This window comes from Tachyglossus aculeatus, chromosome 4, assembly GCF_015852505.1.
Source record: "Tachyglossus aculeatus isolate mTacAcu1 chromosome 4, mTacAcu1.pri, whole genome shotgun sequence".
Lineage (NCBI taxonomy): Eukaryota > Metazoa > Chordata > Mammalia > Monotremata > Tachyglossidae > Tachyglossus > Tachyglossus aculeatus.
Genome location: NC_052069.1, coordinates 845,109 through 862,782, shown reverse-complemented (window position 1 = coordinate 862,782; position 17,674 = coordinate 845,109). Strand labels below are relative to the sequence as shown.

General features: G+C 48.1%; 1 protein-coding gene across 8 annotated transcripts in view; it reads right to left on the bottom strand.

Moving 5' to 3' along the window:
* Window positions 1-3,516: 3,516 nt before the first annotated feature.
* Window positions 3,517-17,674, bottom strand: part of RNF4 (ring finger protein 4) — a 56,774-nt gene continuing 42,616 nt past the window's right edge. For 7 of the 8 annotated variants that reach the window (XM_038745059.1, XM_038745060.1, XM_038745057.1 and 4 more), the window contains 5 exons: window positions 15,859-15,938; window positions 12,602-12,611; window positions 11,903-12,065; window positions 7,998-8,046; window positions 3,517-3,801 (listed from right to left, as the gene is read on the bottom strand). In XM_038745059.1, coding sequence (XP_038600987.1) covers window positions 3,652-3,801; window positions 7,998-8,046; window positions 11,903-12,065; window positions 12,602-12,611; window positions 15,859-15,938 — 452 coding nt within the window. In that variant the 3' untranslated portion in view covers window positions 3,517-3,651. The remainder of the gene's footprint in view (window positions 3,802-7,997; window positions 8,047-11,902; window positions 12,066-12,601; window positions 12,612-15,858; window positions 15,939-17,674) is intronic. The other variant, XM_038745062.1, reaches the window with a different exon arrangement.

Sequence of the window (17,674 nt, the reverse complement as noted above, 5' to 3'; positions counted from 1 at the left end):
CAAACAGTAAGCACTCAATAAAAATGACTGATTGTGGGAACCCTAGGGAAAGTACACAGTTGCAATTTGAGGCGGGTTTCTGCATGGCTTTGAATCCATCCCTGACCCCGGACAGGCCCCTTCCTTGGCCCGACGGTGGTCAGGAAGGGCAGGAATGGTCTCTTCTGGCCCACCCATCCTTGCCCCTTCCCATCCATTCCCATCGCTCGGGATTTAGAAAACAGGCTTGAGAGGGGAGCGGGAAAAGCTTCCCGGGACAGGTTTGTGGGCAGAGTTGACCCCATGTGCCCCCTCCCCATCCCCCCCATCTTACCTCCTTCCCTTCCCCACAGCACCTGTATATATGTATATATGTTTGTACATATTTATTACTCTATTTTATTTGTGCATATCTATTCTATTTATTTTATTATGTTTGGTTTTGTCCTCTGTCTCCCCCTTTTAGATTGTGAGCCCACTGTTGGGTAGGGACTTCTATTCTATTTATTTTATTTTGTTAGTATGTTTGGTTTTTTTTTTTTCTCTGTCTCCCCCTTTTAGACTGTGAGCCCAATGTTGGGTAGGGACTGTTTCTATATGTTGCCAATTTGTACTTCCCAAGCGCTTAGTACAGTGCTCTGCACATAGTAAGCGCTCAATATGATTGATTGATAGGGACTGCCTCTATATGTTGCCAACTTGTACTTCCCAAGCGCTTGCTAGAGTGCTCTGCACATAGTAAGCGCTCAATAAATACGATTGATTGATTGACCACCCCGGCTGCAGGAAAAGGGCCCACTCATCATCATTCATTTAATTATATTTATTGAGCGCTTACTGTGTGCAGAGCACTGTACTAAGCACGCAGGAGAGGACACTACAACAGAGGCAGTAGCTACGTTCCCTGCCCACAAATGACACTTACCACCAGGCAGGGTGAGGAGCAGTGTGGGGGTCTCCCTGCCCCCCTAAGCCGCAAAGGGTCCAGCCCCAAATACACACCTATGCCTCTGGAGACCCCCCACTTCAAGGGTGAGCCCCATCTGCCTCCCCCCACAAAGGGGGGAGTGAAGAACCCCCTCCCCTCTATCTCTATCATCAAATCCATTCTTTAATCTTCATCTTTATTAAACAACGATTAACTACCGGAGTCCAAAACGGATGACATACAAACATGAATACAATTTAAATATGACAATGGAAAATTCAAACTGTACACAGACCGAAGTGAGAGAACAATCGTCATATAATTTTTCCCCTACCAGGCAGTTTCAGGAAACTGCACGCGCCACGCCGAGCTGATAGCAGGAAACCAAAAACACTTTCCATTTTCAATGAGAACACATTAAGATTTGGGATCCAGCGTTCGAGTTGGTCTTTCAGTTCACAAAATGCTTGGGTTTTTAAAACGATACGGTCTGCGAACTCTGTTAGCCAACTTCCGATGAACAGTTCAGCAGGCTTTTTTTTTTTTTTTGTTCCGTAAGAGTCGGCGCACATCGATAACCAGGACAAAAAAATAAATATTTACAGAGATAGGCATTTAGCTGTGCAAGCATTGTTCAGAACAAAAGGAAAGTGACTAGGAAAATGAGATCTTACCCCGATTTTAATCGCTAACTTTCTATTTTTAAATGCATACCAAATGAAATGAGTTGGAGACGCTTTAATGAAAATGAAGTAAGCACTTGGCCTTCAAAACGTGATCTAGGGCCATTTCAAGTTTCCTCACCACGGAAGTTTAATCTCGAGGGGACCCACTCTTTGTATCTTCCTTTCCCCCGGCCCCTGCTTTTTATTGCTAACTCCAACTTAAGGTTCCTTAAGGGTGTCCCGGAAAGAAAACTGCTCTAGGTTTGTTTCAGCAACAAGGTGGAAGCCCCCTGGGCTCACCAGGTCCATTGGGCTGCCTTTTCCCGACAAGCTCAATTATAAACACTGCCCAAACTGGGCCTCCATCCCAACCCAAGGAGCGTGAGGGGGCTACGCTCCCCTCCCCAGCGTTTCGTGCTGATGGGCCGGCACCCCACAACAGCCCCCATCTCCCCTCCAGGGGTGGATTTAAGGGCAGATGGACCTTCTCCATCTCTCCCCTCTTCACCCAGCCCTTCCCCACACCCCCATCTTGCCAAACAGCAGCTGCAGGAAGCCGCGGGGGGGGGGAGCAGAACAAGCAGAAAATAAGACCACACAAAATATATTTTATTACAATAACGTAAGCCTGGAGTCGGGCCCCACCTGTGTGTGGTAAGTGCACAGGCCACAACTCTACAATACGACGGTGCGACCAACATTCCTGAGAAGATGAACAGTAGACAGATGAGCCAGGCCCTGGATGGTCCGGGGTGGGGAGGAAGGGGCAGGCTGGACCATCCAACCAAGGTCGCCTTTGCGGGGGGGGGGGGGGGAAACACTTAACTCCAAGCATGCTCCTGCCCAGTGAGATCTGACTCACCAGGAACTAGAAAAAGCCACACGCTTTATTGCACATTTAAAATCTTAGCGAGGGAGGAGGGAGCCATTGTGTTCCCAGGGAGTGAGTCCGCCTCACCCGCCCAGAGTCCGGGGTATTAAATCCATCTTTAGAGAGCGAGGGGGCATCGCCGTCGGGGCGGCTCTCCGATCGCGGCTCCGGGGGGCATCCGTGGCAGAACGACAATGCCAAGGAGCGGAGAAGGGGAGGTGGGAAATCTAAGCCGATCTCTACACGGAGCGGAAGGAAATCTTGAGCCCCCGGATTTGGCATTCAAGCTTCGCAGGTGGGCCGATTTTTCCTCAGACCCCGGTCCAAAAAGAGGCCGCCTCATCCTCTGCGGCCGGTGGGCGACCGACCCACCTGGGCCCTTTCCAAGCGAGTGTGGAAGTTGCCCCCCGGTTAGGGCTGTGGCCGATCAGCTAAGAAGCGCTAGGGCGCCGGCTTTAACGGGAGGAGACCGTCCCACTCGCGGAAGCTTGTCGCTCCTTTTCTTGGCTCCTGGGCCGACGGCCGCTCGAACCGGATTCTTCCCCGCAACACGACTGGCTTGGTGGGGTGGAGAAGGCGGTCCGAATCGAGTTGGGAAGCCCGCTGGTCAGAGCTCCTAGATGTCTTTGGCCCTTCCAGTCATTTGCTCTTTCCTGGGGGAAGGCAGGCCTGCCCTATCTCAGCAGTGAGGTGGGGTCCCAAGCCTAGGTTGACCACGAGGGTCCTAAGGCGGATGGGCTGCGGGGCTCTCCTTTTGTCAAAAAAAAAAAACCCACCAAAACCCACCTCAGAAAAGCCAAGACTCAGTCCCCTAGCCTAGGCAATCCGGATCTTGCGTCCCTTTGCCTCTCTGGAGAAGTCAGAACGAACATCTACGCGGCTTGCTCATCCATAAACTCTCCAGACACGGCCGGGACGAAGGGAGAGAGAGAGAGAGAGAGGTCACACGCCTACCCCGGCCCCCAGCTGAACACCAGAGGACGGGGACGAAGCCAAAAGGGTCGTTTCCGATGGGATGCCGGGACCAAAAAGCTGCTTTTAAACACCATAAAAAAAAAATAAAGACACACAGATAAACACAGACAGCCCAATTCTCTTTACATTTAGAGGAGCTTACAACCTGCCGCTCGTTGATGCCAGGGCATCAACAGTGGGGGGAGAAAAAGAGAGTCCTGGAAGTCCCCTCTCTGGCTGCCCTTGGAGGCTGGTCATATATAGATGGGATGGTACTGTTTGTGATTGAGTTTTTTCCGACACGTGGGGCAAGAGCTAGCGTTTCGGAGGGAATCTCGGAGGCACTGACTACAGAACACGTGGCCGCATTTGGTAGACACGATGAGGCGTCCGCTCTGCACGATCTGGAAGACAGAGTGGGGGGGAGAGAGAAAAAAAAACACAGAGCGAAAGCAACCTTGTGAAGCTAAAACTCTTACAAGCAAGCAGGAATTCTCACATAGGGCAGCAAGGGAGGTGTAGAATGTAAATGGTCAGTTGAGGAAGCTGTAAATGTGAGTCTATAACCTACTCTCCATATCTTGAGAGTGGGTGGCCGAATTTCTTTTTAAAAAGGGAAAAAAAAGTCAAAACCCACTCAAATTGTCATCACCATCATTATCAAAAGTATTTACCGAGTGCCTAAGTGGGCAGAGCACAGTCCTGAACACTTGGGAGTATAGTAGTATTAAATAAGCACTTCTAGACTATAAGCTCATGGTGGGCACGGAATATGTGTTATATTGTTATACTGTCCTCTCCCAAGAGCTTAGTACAGTGCTCTGCACACAGTCGGCGCTCAATAAATACGACTGACTTAGTACTGTGGGTGGGACACTGTACTAAGCACCGGGAAAGACGACACAGGAGAGAACTGGCCGTTGTTCCTCAGGGTAGAGGGGACTGTGTAGCAACTCGGCCCCGCCAACTGTCAGCTTTGTGTGGCTTTGGGCAAATCACTTCACTTCTCTGGGCCTCAGTTCCCTCATCTGGAAAAAGGGGATGAAGACTGTGAGCCCCCCGTGGGACAACCTGATCACCTTGTAACCTCCCCAGAGCTTAGAACAGTGCTTTGCATGTAGTAAGTGCTTAATATATGCCATTATATTCCTCTTCCTCCCTTCAAGGCCCTACTGAGAGCTCACCTCCTCCAGGAGGCCTTCCCAGACTGAGCCCCTTCCTTCCTCTCCCCCTCGTCCCCCCGCATCTTACCTCCTTCCCTTCCCCACAGCACCTGTATATATGTATATATGTTTGTACATATTTATTACTCTATTTATTTATTTATTTATTTTACTTGTACCTATCTATTCTATTTATTTTATTTTGTTAGTATGTTTGGTTTTGTGCTCCGTCTCCCCCTTTTAGACTGTGAGCCCACTGCTGGGTAGGAACTGTCTCTATATGTTGCCAGCTTGTACTTCCCAAGCGCTTAGTACAGTGCTCTGCACACAGTAAGCGCTCAATAAATAAGATTGATGATGATGATGATATGTATGTATGTTTGTACATATTTATTACTCTATTTATTTATTTTACTTGCACATATCTATTCTATTTATTTTATTTTGTTAGTATGTTTGGTTTTGTGCTCCGTCTCCCCCTTTTAGACTGTGAGCCCACTGCTGGGTAGGGACTGTCTCTATATGTTGCCAACTTGTACTTCCCAAGCGCTTAGTACAGTGCTCTGCACACAGTAAGCGCTCAATAAATACGATTGATGATGATGATGATATGTATATATGTTTGTACATATTTATTACTCTATTTATTTTACTTGCACATATCTATTCTATTTATTTTATTTTGTTCCTATGTTTGGTTTTGTTCTCTGTCTCCCCCTTTTAGACTGTGAGCCCACTGTTGGGTAGGGACTGTCTCTATACGTTGCCAACTTGGACTTCCCAAGCGCTTGGTACAGTGCTCTGCACACAGTAAGCGCTCAATAAATACGATTGATTGATTATTATTATTATTATTAATCCAGGGTATCAGGCCCATCACGGCACGAATGTCTCTGCCTCATTCATTCATTCAATCGTATTTATTGAGCGCTTACTGTGTGCAGAGCCTCATGGTTGTCAGGCGAGCCGGGATCGTTCCTGAAGCAGGGGGGAGGGAGAGGCCAAGCGGAAGAGAGTGGGCCTGAGGAGACAGGGAAGGCCGCCGGGCAGGATCCTGCCCACGACAGGCTCCGGACCGACTCTTTAGGACCGGCCGGTTTCCGGAATAGCCGGACGGGGCTTGGTCTTCCTGGACAGAGTCAGACAGACGGCTTTGGAAGACACCTTGGAGTCGTTTTTCCTTGTTTCCATTATGCTTGCCTTCTGTCCTCTCTACCGGGCATCTTTTCTCCCCACCCACCCTGGGACCTCCTGTGGGGTGAGATGCAGGTCTCGAATTCAGACTTTTTGGCATTTCTCCAATGAATGATAATGATGATAGTGGCACTTGTTAAGCGCTTAATATGTGCCAGGCGCTGGGGTGGATACAAGCAAATCACGGACACGGTCCCTGTCCCAATCACAGTCTCACAGTCTCAATCCCCATTTTACAGATGAGGTAGCAGGCCCAGAGAAGTGATGTGACTTGCCAAGGTCACAGAGCAGGTAAGTGGCGGAGCAGGGATTAGAAACCGTGACTTTCTGACTCTCAAGTTGACGCTCAATCAATTGTATTTACTGAGCGCTTACTGTGTGCAAAGCACTGTACTAAGCACTTGGGAAGTACAAGTTGGCAACATATAGAGACGGGCCCTACCCAACAGTGGGCTCACAGTCTAAAATCCACTAAACCATGCTGCTTAGAATGAGTATTTAAGCACTTGCTTTATGCCAAGCACTGTACTAAGCTCCGGCATAGATATAAGGTCACACAGCAGGTAAGTGGCGGAGTCAGGATTAGAACCCAGGTCCTCTGACGCCCAGGCTTTTTCCAGTAACCATGCTGCTTCCCACTTTTACACTCTAAATGCAAAAGTATAGTAAGTATATAAAGTATAGTAAGTATATAAAGTATAATAAGTATAATAAAAGTATAATAAGACCTAGATTTAGCATGTGTATTATCAGGCGCAGTTCCTTGAGTGGTCAGTTTATCATTTACGTGCACGGTGGGGGTCTCATATCTAAATGGTGTCAAGGAGGAAAACCGTCAAATCTGAGTCTTGTAACTGACACAGCTAGCTCGTTATTATGATGGCATTTATTAAGCGCTTACTATGTGCAAGGCACTGTTCTAAGCGCTGGGGAGGTTCCCAGGTGATCAAGCTGTCCCACGGGGGGGCTCACCGTCTTAATCCCCATTTTACAGATGAGGGAACTGAGGCCCAGAGAAGTTAAGTGACTTGCCCAGAGTCACACAGCTGTCGACAATTGGCAGAGTCGGGATTTGAACCCATGACCCCTGACTCCAAAGCCCGGGCTCTTTCCACTAAGCCATGCTCGTTAATTAACATTTACAGAGAGAACTCTCTCTGCTCCACGGTACGTTTGGTGCCACGATAAATTTAGGTTCCGGAAGAAGGCGGAACACAGGGCTCATCCCAGAGATATGGTAGGTCATTTTTATGATGGGTTTGAGGATAATTCCAGTCGCCACTGACAATAAGATTGCAGCATCAAGCGTTACCCAAAGTAGGTCATCGGGTCATTAATAATGGCATTTGTTAAGCACTTACTATGTGCAAAGCACTGAAGCATTACCCAAAGTAGGTCATCTGGTCATTAATAATGGCATTTATTAAGCACTTACTATGTGTTGCCAACTTGTACTTCCCAAGCGCTTAGTCCAGTGCTCTGCACACAGTAAGCGCTCAATAAATACGATTGATTGATTGATTGGACCTGTCTGGAAGTCAGGCAATCCTGACCATAGAATTGTGAGGCAGAGAAGTACCCAGGAGCATCATATAACCAGATACGATTGAACATATTAACAAAATAAAATAAATAGAATAAATATGTACAAGGGAATTCCGAGTTAGTGAGGGTGGAGGTTGTTAGTGAGGGTTTGAGATGACGATGTGCTTAAATTGGAGTGTCGGGGAGGTGAAGTGGAGTAGGAACTGAGGAGTGACAGAAGCAGCATGGCTCAGTAGGAAGAGCCCGGGCTTTGGAGCCTGAGGTCATGGGTTCAAATCCCGGCTCCGCCAACTGTCAGCAGTGTGACCTTGGGCAAGTCACTTCCCTTCTCCGGGCCTCAGTTACCTCGTTTGTAAAATGGAGTTAAACTGTGAGCCCCCCGTGGGACAACCTGATCACCTTGTAATCTTCCCAGCGCTTAGAACAGTGGACTGTGAGCCCACTGTTGGGTAGGGACTGTCTCTATATGTTGCCAATTTGTACTTCCCAAGCGCTTAGTACAGTGCTCTGCACATAGTAAGCGCTCAATAAATACGATTGATGATGATGATGATGAGTAAGCGCTTAATAAATGCCATCATTATTATTGTTATTATTATGTGCAAAGCACTGTTCTAAGCGCTGGATTGAGGCCCTCCTCATCCAGTCGGCCTCCCTCTGAAAATTTTCTGAAGCCCGGGCAAAATTTGGGTGCTTACCTCTGAGTAACCGTCCATGCAAATTGGGCAACTAACAGTGCCTGAAGGCCTAAAAAAAAAAACAAAAAAGACACCAGAGTTGAAGTGAGTTTCATAATGTACTAAAATATTCAGAAGTCGCCACCCAAGTTCCCGATTTGAACCCTGCGGCCAGTTTCCCGGGAACGCTACAGAACCTCGAGATCTCTCCCGCCTCACCCGCTCCGCTCCGGCAACAGTCGGATTCATCGAGTCCCCAAGAACAGGACTCTGGGGCCGCAAAACACACACAGGTCAGAGCGGCGATTCCCCCCGCGCTCAAGAAAGGGAGACGGTACGCTCTACACGGTCCCCTAAACTGTAAGCTCGTTGTGGGCAGGAAACATCTACGAACTCCGTTGTAATGGACTTCCCTAAGCGTTCAATACAGTGTTCTGCCCACAGTAAGCACTCAACAAACACCAGCGACTGACTGATTCTCATTCCAGGGACAAGGAAGCAAACGGGTCACAGAACATACTGATTATGGTATTTCATCCATTCCTTCATTCCATCGTATTTATTGAGCACTTACTGTGTGCATCATCATCATCATCAATCCTATTTATTGAGCACTTACTGTGTGCAGAGCACTGTACTAAGCGCTTGGGAAGTCCAAGTTTGGCAACATATAGAGACGGTCCCTACCCAACAACGGGCTTACAGTCTAGAAGGGGGAGACAGAGAACAAAACAAAACATATTAACAAAATAAAATAAATAGGATAAATTTGTACAAATAAAATAGAGTAATAAATAAATAGAGTATTTGTTAAGTGCTGACTACGTGACAAGCACTGTTCTAAGCGCTGGGGTAGATACTGGGTAATCAGGTTGTCCCACGTGGGGCTCACAGTCAATCCCCATTTTACAGATGAGGGAACTAAGGCACGGAGAAGTGACTTACCCAAGGTCACATAGCAGCAATTGGTGTACCAGGATTAGAACCCACGTCCTCTGACTCCCAATTCTGTGAACCTGCCACTATGCCATGCTGTTCTTTAAGAAGCCAGAGCTACACTTTCATTCATTCAATCGTATTTATTGAGTGCTTACTGTGTGTATATATGTATATATGTTTGTACATATTTATTACTCTATTTTACTTGTACATATCTATTCTATTTATTTTATTTTGTTAATATGTTTGGTTTCGTTCTCTGTCTCCCCCTTCTAGACTGTGAGACCACTGTTGGGCAGGGACTGTATATGTTGCCAACTTGTACTTCCCAAGCGCTTAGTACAGTGCTCTGCACGCAGTAAGCACTCAATAAATATGATTGATTGATTGATTGATTGCAGAGCACTGTGCTACGTGCTTGGGAAGTACAAGTTGGCAACAACTTTCGGGAAGCAGCATGGCATAGTGGAGAGAGCCTGGGTTTGGGAGTCAGAAGGTCAGGGGATCTAATCCTGGCTCCGCCGCTTGTCAGCTGTGTGACCTTGGGCAAGTCACAACTTCTCTGGGCCTCAGTTACCTCATCTGGAAAATGGGGATGAAGACTGAGCCCTATGTGGGACAGCCTGATTACCTTGTATCTACCCCAGTGCTTAGAACAGTGCTTGGCACATAGAAGCAGTGTGGCCCAGTGGAAAGAGCCCGGGCTTTGGAGTCAGATATCATGGGTTCAAATCCCGGCTCCACCACTTGTCAGCTGTGTGACCTTGGGCAAGTCACTTCACTTCTCTAGGCCTCAGTTACCTCATCTGTAAAATGGGGATTAAGACTGTGAGCCCCCCGTGGGACAACCTGATCACCTTGTAATCTCCCCAGCGCTTAGAAGAGTGCTTTGCACATAGTAAGCGCTTAATGCCATTATTATTATTATTATTAATAAGCACTTAAACAAATACCAACATTATTATTATTAATATTATTATCATCTAATCCCGGCTCTGCCACTTTCATTCAATTCATTCAATCGTATTTATTGAGTGTTTACTGTGTGCAGAGCACTGTACTAAGCGCTTGGGAAGTACAAATTGGCAACACATAGAGACGGTCCCTATCATCATCAATTGTATTTATTGAGCGCTTACTTTGTGCAGAGCACTGTACTAAGCACTTGGGAAGTACAAGTTGGCAACAACGGGCTCACAGTCTAGAAGGGGAGACAGACAACAGAACAAAACATTGTCTGCTGGGTGGCTTTGGGCAAGTCACTTCCCTTCTCTGGGCCTCAATTACCTTATCTGTACAATGGGGATTAAGACTGTGAGCCCCATGCAGAACAGGGATTGGGTTCAACCTGATTTGTTTGCATCCACCCCAGTGCTCAGTACAGTGCCTGGCACATAGTAAGCGCTTAAAAAAAGCATTTTTTTTTTTCCACGAACAGTGCTGAGGTTTTATTCCTGAATCTCCATCAAGCTGGGGCAAAGCTAAATCATCAAGTTGCCAGCTTCGGGGGTGGTGGGGAAAAACGCACCGGTTTTCCACCCTGAAACCCTGATTTCTGGTAACCTGCTCCCTCTCCCAGCAGATGAAGGAAGGAGCCATCCGCCTTAGAGAACAGGGGCCGGAGGACACAAGAGGGTGAGATCAAGAATTGCCACTCCATATCGTCTAAGCGATTCAACAACAGTATTTATCGACTGCTTACTCTGGGCAAGAGCAGTGAACTAGACTGTGAGCCCGTTGTTGGGTAAGGATTGTCTCTATCTGTTGCCGAATTGTACTTTCCAGGAGCTTAGTACGGTGCTCTGCACACAGTAAGCGCTTAATAAATACGACTGAATGAACTAAGCCCTTGGGAGAGTACACCAGAGTAAGTACACATGATCCCTACACTCTAGAGGGGAAGTAAGATACGAGAGTAAGTTTCAGGGAGGGGGAAAGCAACCCCTTTTTAAGACGGGGACATGAGTGTGACCAGGGGTGGGGTAAGTACCCACGTGCTTGGATGACCTGGAAGTGCTATGGTGGGGAGATGAGAGATTAATCACCAATCAATCGTATTTATTGAGCGCTTACTGTGTGCAGAGCACTGTACTAAGCGCTTGGGAAGTACAAATTGGCAACACATAGAGACAGTCCCTACCCAACAGTGGGCTCACAGTCTAAAAGGGGGAGACAAAACCAAACATACTACAAAATAAAATAGAATAGATATGTACAAGCAAAATAAATAAATAGAGTAATAAATATGTACAAACATATATACATATATACAGGTGCTGTGGGGAAGGGAAGGAGGTAAGGTGGGGGGGATGGAGAGGGGATTAAATCCCTTTCCTTTTCAAAAACAAAACGAGCAAACACAAAAAACGCCCCACAACACCAAAAGACAACCTTTCACAGTTTCCCTCCCTCGAGAGAGTCATCCTCTGCTAGAGAAGGTACCCAAACTCTGGGCCAAACCTATTTTTTGACTACGAACACTGAAGGTCCAAAGCGACTCCTCTGCCGACCACCCGCTAGCTGAATGCGAGACTTGGCTATCATTTACTGGCTGGGTCCAGGAAGGCCCCGGGTCTCCCTCTCACACGTTCAGAGGAGCGGATAAAGCAGCACTTTCCCATGGATTTTGCTGGGGGACGTGCTGTTTCTGTGGACGGTGGGGCCTTTAGGTCTCTCCTCTCACAGAGTGAGAAAAAAAGACGTTTTTTTCCTACTCAGAACAAAGCCCACCTCGGTAGTTTTTACAATAGTTAGCACTGCTGTAGACTATAAAGTGAATTCTGGATGGAAGAAGAATACAGTTGGTTACGTTTATCCTTTTTCTGGCGGGGGAGGGAGGAAGGAGAGAGAAAGAACTAAGAGAGGTTCTCACTTGGCTTACCCCGTCCCCAGGAACCAGCATTTTTGTGGAGCAGAGTATGCCCATTTCAGACAAGACTTCCCGCTGGATTCTCGAGACACGAAAACGATTCCAAGAGAAAACCAACCTCGACCTTGTAGCTTCCTCTTCCGGGGCGACGGATTCCCGGGGCACATTGTTTGTGACGTAGACATCGTGGTCTCTGGATTCGTCCTCGTCGTCACTACTTAATACGCAGCTGTCGGGCTGTCGCTGACTTACGCCCAGGCTTCTCCTCTGCCTGCGATCCTCTAAGATTGAACCAAGAGGGAGAAAGAAGGAGGTTATTTCTGGAGTGCGGTCGGGGGGATAGCTTTGAGGGCGGGAAGACACCAACACCATAAACAGGCCCCACCACTCCAGATGAGTGAATCCAGTGATCCCAATCACATGCCACCTTAACCCCAATTTGGTCCCCCACCCTCTCATCGCCAGTATACCCCAGCCACCAAACCAACGGACTGTACAAGTCGGGCGTGCGTATCTGAGATGAAAGCACAAACATCCCCTCCTCCCAGCATGTGCTGCGGTCGCATCCTGGCCGGAATGCCATCAAGGGATTAGGGAGGACCTGTCCGACCACGTGAATCCAGCGGGCCGCGGTGTCAGAAGGACTAGCTCGTATGGGTGAATCCGGGGGTGGACGCCCGACTCCTGGCTTGTTTCTCTTCCCTTAGACTTGGGAACTCGGGGTTGCGTTTCTCAGCTGGTGCTTCTGACACAACACTGCTTTATCACTCACAGCATTTAGCAAAGAACTGACCAAATGTGAATCCAGGCAACTTACCTTCAACAATCTTGAGAGGAGGAGAGCGCACCGGAAAAGGAGGGAGGGGGGGAAGAGACAGAGAGACACATACACAGTTAGGCTTCGTCCTTCGATAGTCACTCCTTGCCTTCAAAGTGACAAAAACATCAGTCCAGAACTACCATTTCCTCTTAGGGTGAGTCGGGTCCCCAGGCAAGGGCCACTACTTCCAACTCCAAGAAAATCCCCTCCCTAGACCTGAGGAATTCTCAGAAATATCCCCCCACCTCAGGCAGGTCAGTTGCCAGAACCTCCCAACGCAATAATAATAATAATGGTATTTCTTAAGCGCTTACTATGTGCAAAGCACTGTTCTAAACGCTGGGATTCCACCATCTCCCACAGCGAGCCCTGCATCTGAAGCCAGTCGTTTCATGTACTGTATGTACGGTGGTGAAATCCAGGGCCTCTCCAATGCCACGGAAAGCGGGGGAAAGGGGACCATGCTCCGGATAGATTGGGTGGGGGGCCTACGCTTCTCTGCCTTCCAGCCCAGCCCTCCTCAGCACGTGGGAGGTTGAGATATTTCTTGCAGGGTTTGGAGCAGACGAGCCTGAGAAGCAGCGTGGCCTCGTGGATACAGCATGGGCCTGCTGTGTGATCTTGGGCAAGTCACTTCACTTCTCCGGGCCTCAGTTCCCTCAGCTGTAAAATGGGGATTAAGACTGTGAACCCGATGTGGGACAGGGACTCGGTTCAACCTGATTCGCTTCTATCCTACTCCAGTGCTCAGCACAGTGCCTGGCACATAGCAAGGGCTTGAAATACCATTAAAAAAAAAAAAGCTAGCTTCCACATGCTTCTCAGCTCGTACTTCTGCTCTGCCAGCCCCATTTTTAACAAGCTGAACTGCTGGATACTTTCCTAAATGCAGGCACCCAGCAGCGATGGCAACATCACCTCGATGAATCCGTGGAGACTTTTCTTTTTCCGGGCACCGTCCCATATGTTCTACTATCCTTGCAACATCCAAGTGAGGTAGGGAGGGGTTGGTTATTCCCTCTCCCTGGTTCCTTCTACAGATGGGGAAACTGAGGCCCAGGCAGGCTGCTTGGCCTGGGGCCAAACACACCCACCCACCCTGCAGCAGCAGGCCAAGGGCAAAACTAGCTGGTCTCCCGACTCCCACTGCTCTTCCCATTAGGCATATTGCCAAACTCAGGAAAAGTTTCCTTCACCCGCCTCAGAGGCGACCAAACTCAGCCCAACCCCACGGGTAGAGCTGCCCAGGAGAAGAGGGACGACTCTCAAAAAACCACATCGGTCTGTGGCTCAAACGGACAGGGAATCTTCAAGTTTGGGAGAGGAAAATTCTGCCCAAGAGCCCAGTGGGGCATATAATAATGATGGCATTTGTTAAGTGCTTACTATGTGCCAAGCATTCATTCATTCAATCGTATTTATTGAGCGTTTACTGTGTGCAGAGCACTGTACTAAGCGCTGGGGGAGATACAAGGTAACCAGGTTATCCCATGTGGGGCTCACAGTCTTAATCCCCATTTTACAGATGAGGGAACCGAGGCCCAGAGAAGTTAAGTGACTTGTCCAAAGTCACACAGCTGACAAATGACGGAGCCGGGATTAGAACCAACAACCTCTGACTTCTAAGCCCGGGCTCTTTCCACTGAGCCACGCTGCATCTCGAGGGCATATAATAATAATAATGATGGTATTTGTTAAGTGCTTACTATGTGCCAAGCATTCACTCATATTTATTGAGCACTTACTGTGTGCAAAGCACTGTTCTAAGCACTGGGGAGGTTACAAGGTAATCAAGTTGTCCCACGGGGGGCACACAGTTTTAATCCCCATTTTACAGAAGAGGGAACTGAGGCACAGAGAAGTGACTTGCCCAAAGTCACACAGCTGACAGTTGGAGGAGCTGGAATTTGAACCCATGACCTCTGACTCCAAAGCCTGTGCTCTTTCCACTGAGCCACGCTGCTTCTCAATATGTCACCTGGGGGCTGGACCCTCCACTACAATTGGTTATCAGGCACTACAGTTCATTTCCCCTCATCTTCATTTAGGTTTTGCAACCAAATATTCTTTCTTTCTTTCTCTCTCTCTCTCTCGACTGCAACGTAAAGCCGTCAGCCCCGCTGCCAAAGCTCAATCACGTAATCAAGCCCAGGAGAATGGTGGGAAAATTCCGTTTTCAATTCTGATCAAACATCACTGTAGCTTCTAATCACTTTTAGACTTTTAGACTGTGAGCCCACTGTTGGGTAGGGACTGTCTCTATGTGTTGCCAATTTGTACTTCCCAAGCGCTTAGTACAGTGCTCTGCACATAGTAAGCGCTCAATAAATACGATTATTATTATTTTTTTTTTCTTTACCCTAACTAAACTCAACAATGTATCCCCCACTGTCTAAGCACGGGATTTCATCCGGCACGGGAGAGTCACTTCAACTCTGCAAAGCTGAATCCACTAACTCCTCCTCTGCCACCAGGCTCCTCAGTCTCTCCCTACTCCTCTTCCTAGCGGGACAGCTATTTTTTTTTTTTTGGATGGCATTTATTAAGCGCTTACTATGTGCAAAGCACTGTTCTAAGCGCTGGGGAGGTTACAAGGAGATCAGGTTGTCCCATGGGGGGGCTCACAGTCTTAATCCCCATTTTACAGATGAGAGAACTGAGGCACAGAGAAGTGAAGTGACTTGCCCAAAGTCACACAGCTGACAAGTGGCGGAGCCGCGATTTGAACCCATGACCCCTGACTCCAAAGCCCGGGCTCTTTCCACTGGGCCACGCTGCTTCTCTGGGCAGGGGAAGTGTGACAGCGGGGGAAGTTGTGATCTTCTGCATCACAAATAGTCTCAGAAAGCATCCCCTCAAGTCACGGACGGTTAAACACGCACCAACTACGGCGGATGTCTCCTAGAGGGAAGGCGGCAATTCTGAGACAGAGCCTGAGTAATAATAATAATAATAATGATGTTGGTATTAGATGCAAGGTAATCAGGTTGTCCCACGTGGGGCTCACAGTCTTCATCCCCATTTTACAGATGAGGAAACTGAGGCCTAGGGAAGTTAAGTGACTTGCCCGAGGTCACACAGCTGACAAGTGGCGGAGCCGGGATTTGAACCCACGACCTCTGGCTCCCCAGCCCGGGCTCTTTCCGCTGAGCCACGCTTTTTGGGTTAACTTTGGTGTTTCCCGTCTCTACCACAGTGAAGACTGGCATAGAACAACAGTGCCCTTTGGCCCACCACACTCCGATCGTACTTACCACCACCGAGTCATTGTGAGTTAGATCAACGACTACAGGTTCGGAAGATTCACAGGTCAGATCCACTACTTCTTCCCCGGCTTTAAGATAAAGTATTTTAAAAACCATCAGGAGATCTCATAACACCGCTTTGAAACAACACATTGTCTTTTAACCTGAAATGCAATCTTTGGAAAAGCTACTCTCCCCATCTTCACAGCCTTATTGACGGCACGTCTCTTCCAAGAAGCCTTCTCTAAGCCCTCTTTTCCTTTTCTTCAAATTCCTTCGGTGTCACCCTGTCTTCCTCCCTTAATAATAATAATAATAATAATGATGGCATTTGTTAAGCGCTTACTATGTGCAAAGCACCATTCTAAGCGCTGGGGAGGTTACAAGGTGATCAGGTTGTCCCATGGGGGGGCTCACAGTCTTAATCCCCATTTTACAGATGAGGTAACTGAGGCACAGAGAAGTTAAGTAACTTGCCTAAGGTCACACAGCTGACAACTGGCAGGGCTAGGATTTGAACCCATGACCTCTGACTCCAAAGCCCGGGCTCTTTCCACTGAGCCATGCTGCTCCCTTCATTCATTCACCACCCCCCGCCCCCAGCCCCACAGCACTTACGTACATATCTGCAATTTATTTATTTGTCATAATGTCTGTCTTCCCCTCTACATTGTAAGATCGTGGGGGGCAGGGAAAGTATCTGTTATATAATCATAATAATAATGATGGCATTTGTTAAGCACTTATTACGTGCAAAGCACTGTTCTAAGCGCTGGGGGGGGGATACAAGGTGATCACGTTGTCCCACATGGGGCTCGCAGTTTTAACCCCCATTTTACAGATGAGGTAACTGAGGCTCAGAGAAGTTAAAGTGACCTGCCCGAGGTCACACAGCAGACATGTGGGGGAGCCGGGATTAGAACCCATGACCTCTGACTTCCAAGCCCGTGCTCCTTCCACTGGGACACTCTGCTTCTCCATATTGTACTCTCCCAAGCGCTTAGTACAGTGCTCACAGTAAGTACTCAATAAATACAACTGACTGAACCACAGCTCCGCCCCCAACTCTTCTCTTTCAGCACTCTTTTGCAATAGGCCTGTGACTCTAATTGCCAAAGAGCGCAAATAATAATAATAATAATTGGCATTTGTTAAGCGCTTACTATGTGCAAAGCACTGTTCTAAGCGCTGGGGAGGATACAGGGTGATCAGGTTGTCCCACGTGGGGCTCACAGTCTTCATCCCCATTTTACAGATGAGGTAACTGAGGCCCAGAGAAGTTAAGTGACTTGCCCAAGATCACACAGCAGACATGTGGCGGAGGCGGGATTCGAACCCATGACCTCTGACTCCAAAGCCCGGGCTCTTTCCACTGAGCCATGCTGCTTCTCAAGGCAAAGTCTGCCTTGTTTTAGCAGTTCCATTCCCTGTGATCTGACTGGAAAGAGGGATTCAAGTCTGCTACATTTGAGCCTTAGATAATGTCATGTCTGCTAGCACCAAGTGCTCAGTGGAAAGAGCCCGGGCTTTGGAGTCAGAGGTCACGGGTTCACATCCCGGCTCTGCCAACTGTCAGCTGTGTGACTCTGGGCAAGTCACTTAACTTCTCTGTGCCTCAGTTATCTCATCTGTAAAATGGGGATTAAAACTATGAGCCCCCCGTGGGACAACCTGATCACCTTTTAGACTGTGAGCCCACTGTTGGGTAGGGACTGTATCTATATGTTGCCAACTTGTACTTCCCAAGCGCTTAGTACAGTGCTCTGCACACAGTAAGCGCTCAATAAATACGATTGATTGATTGATTGTAACCTCCCCAGCACTT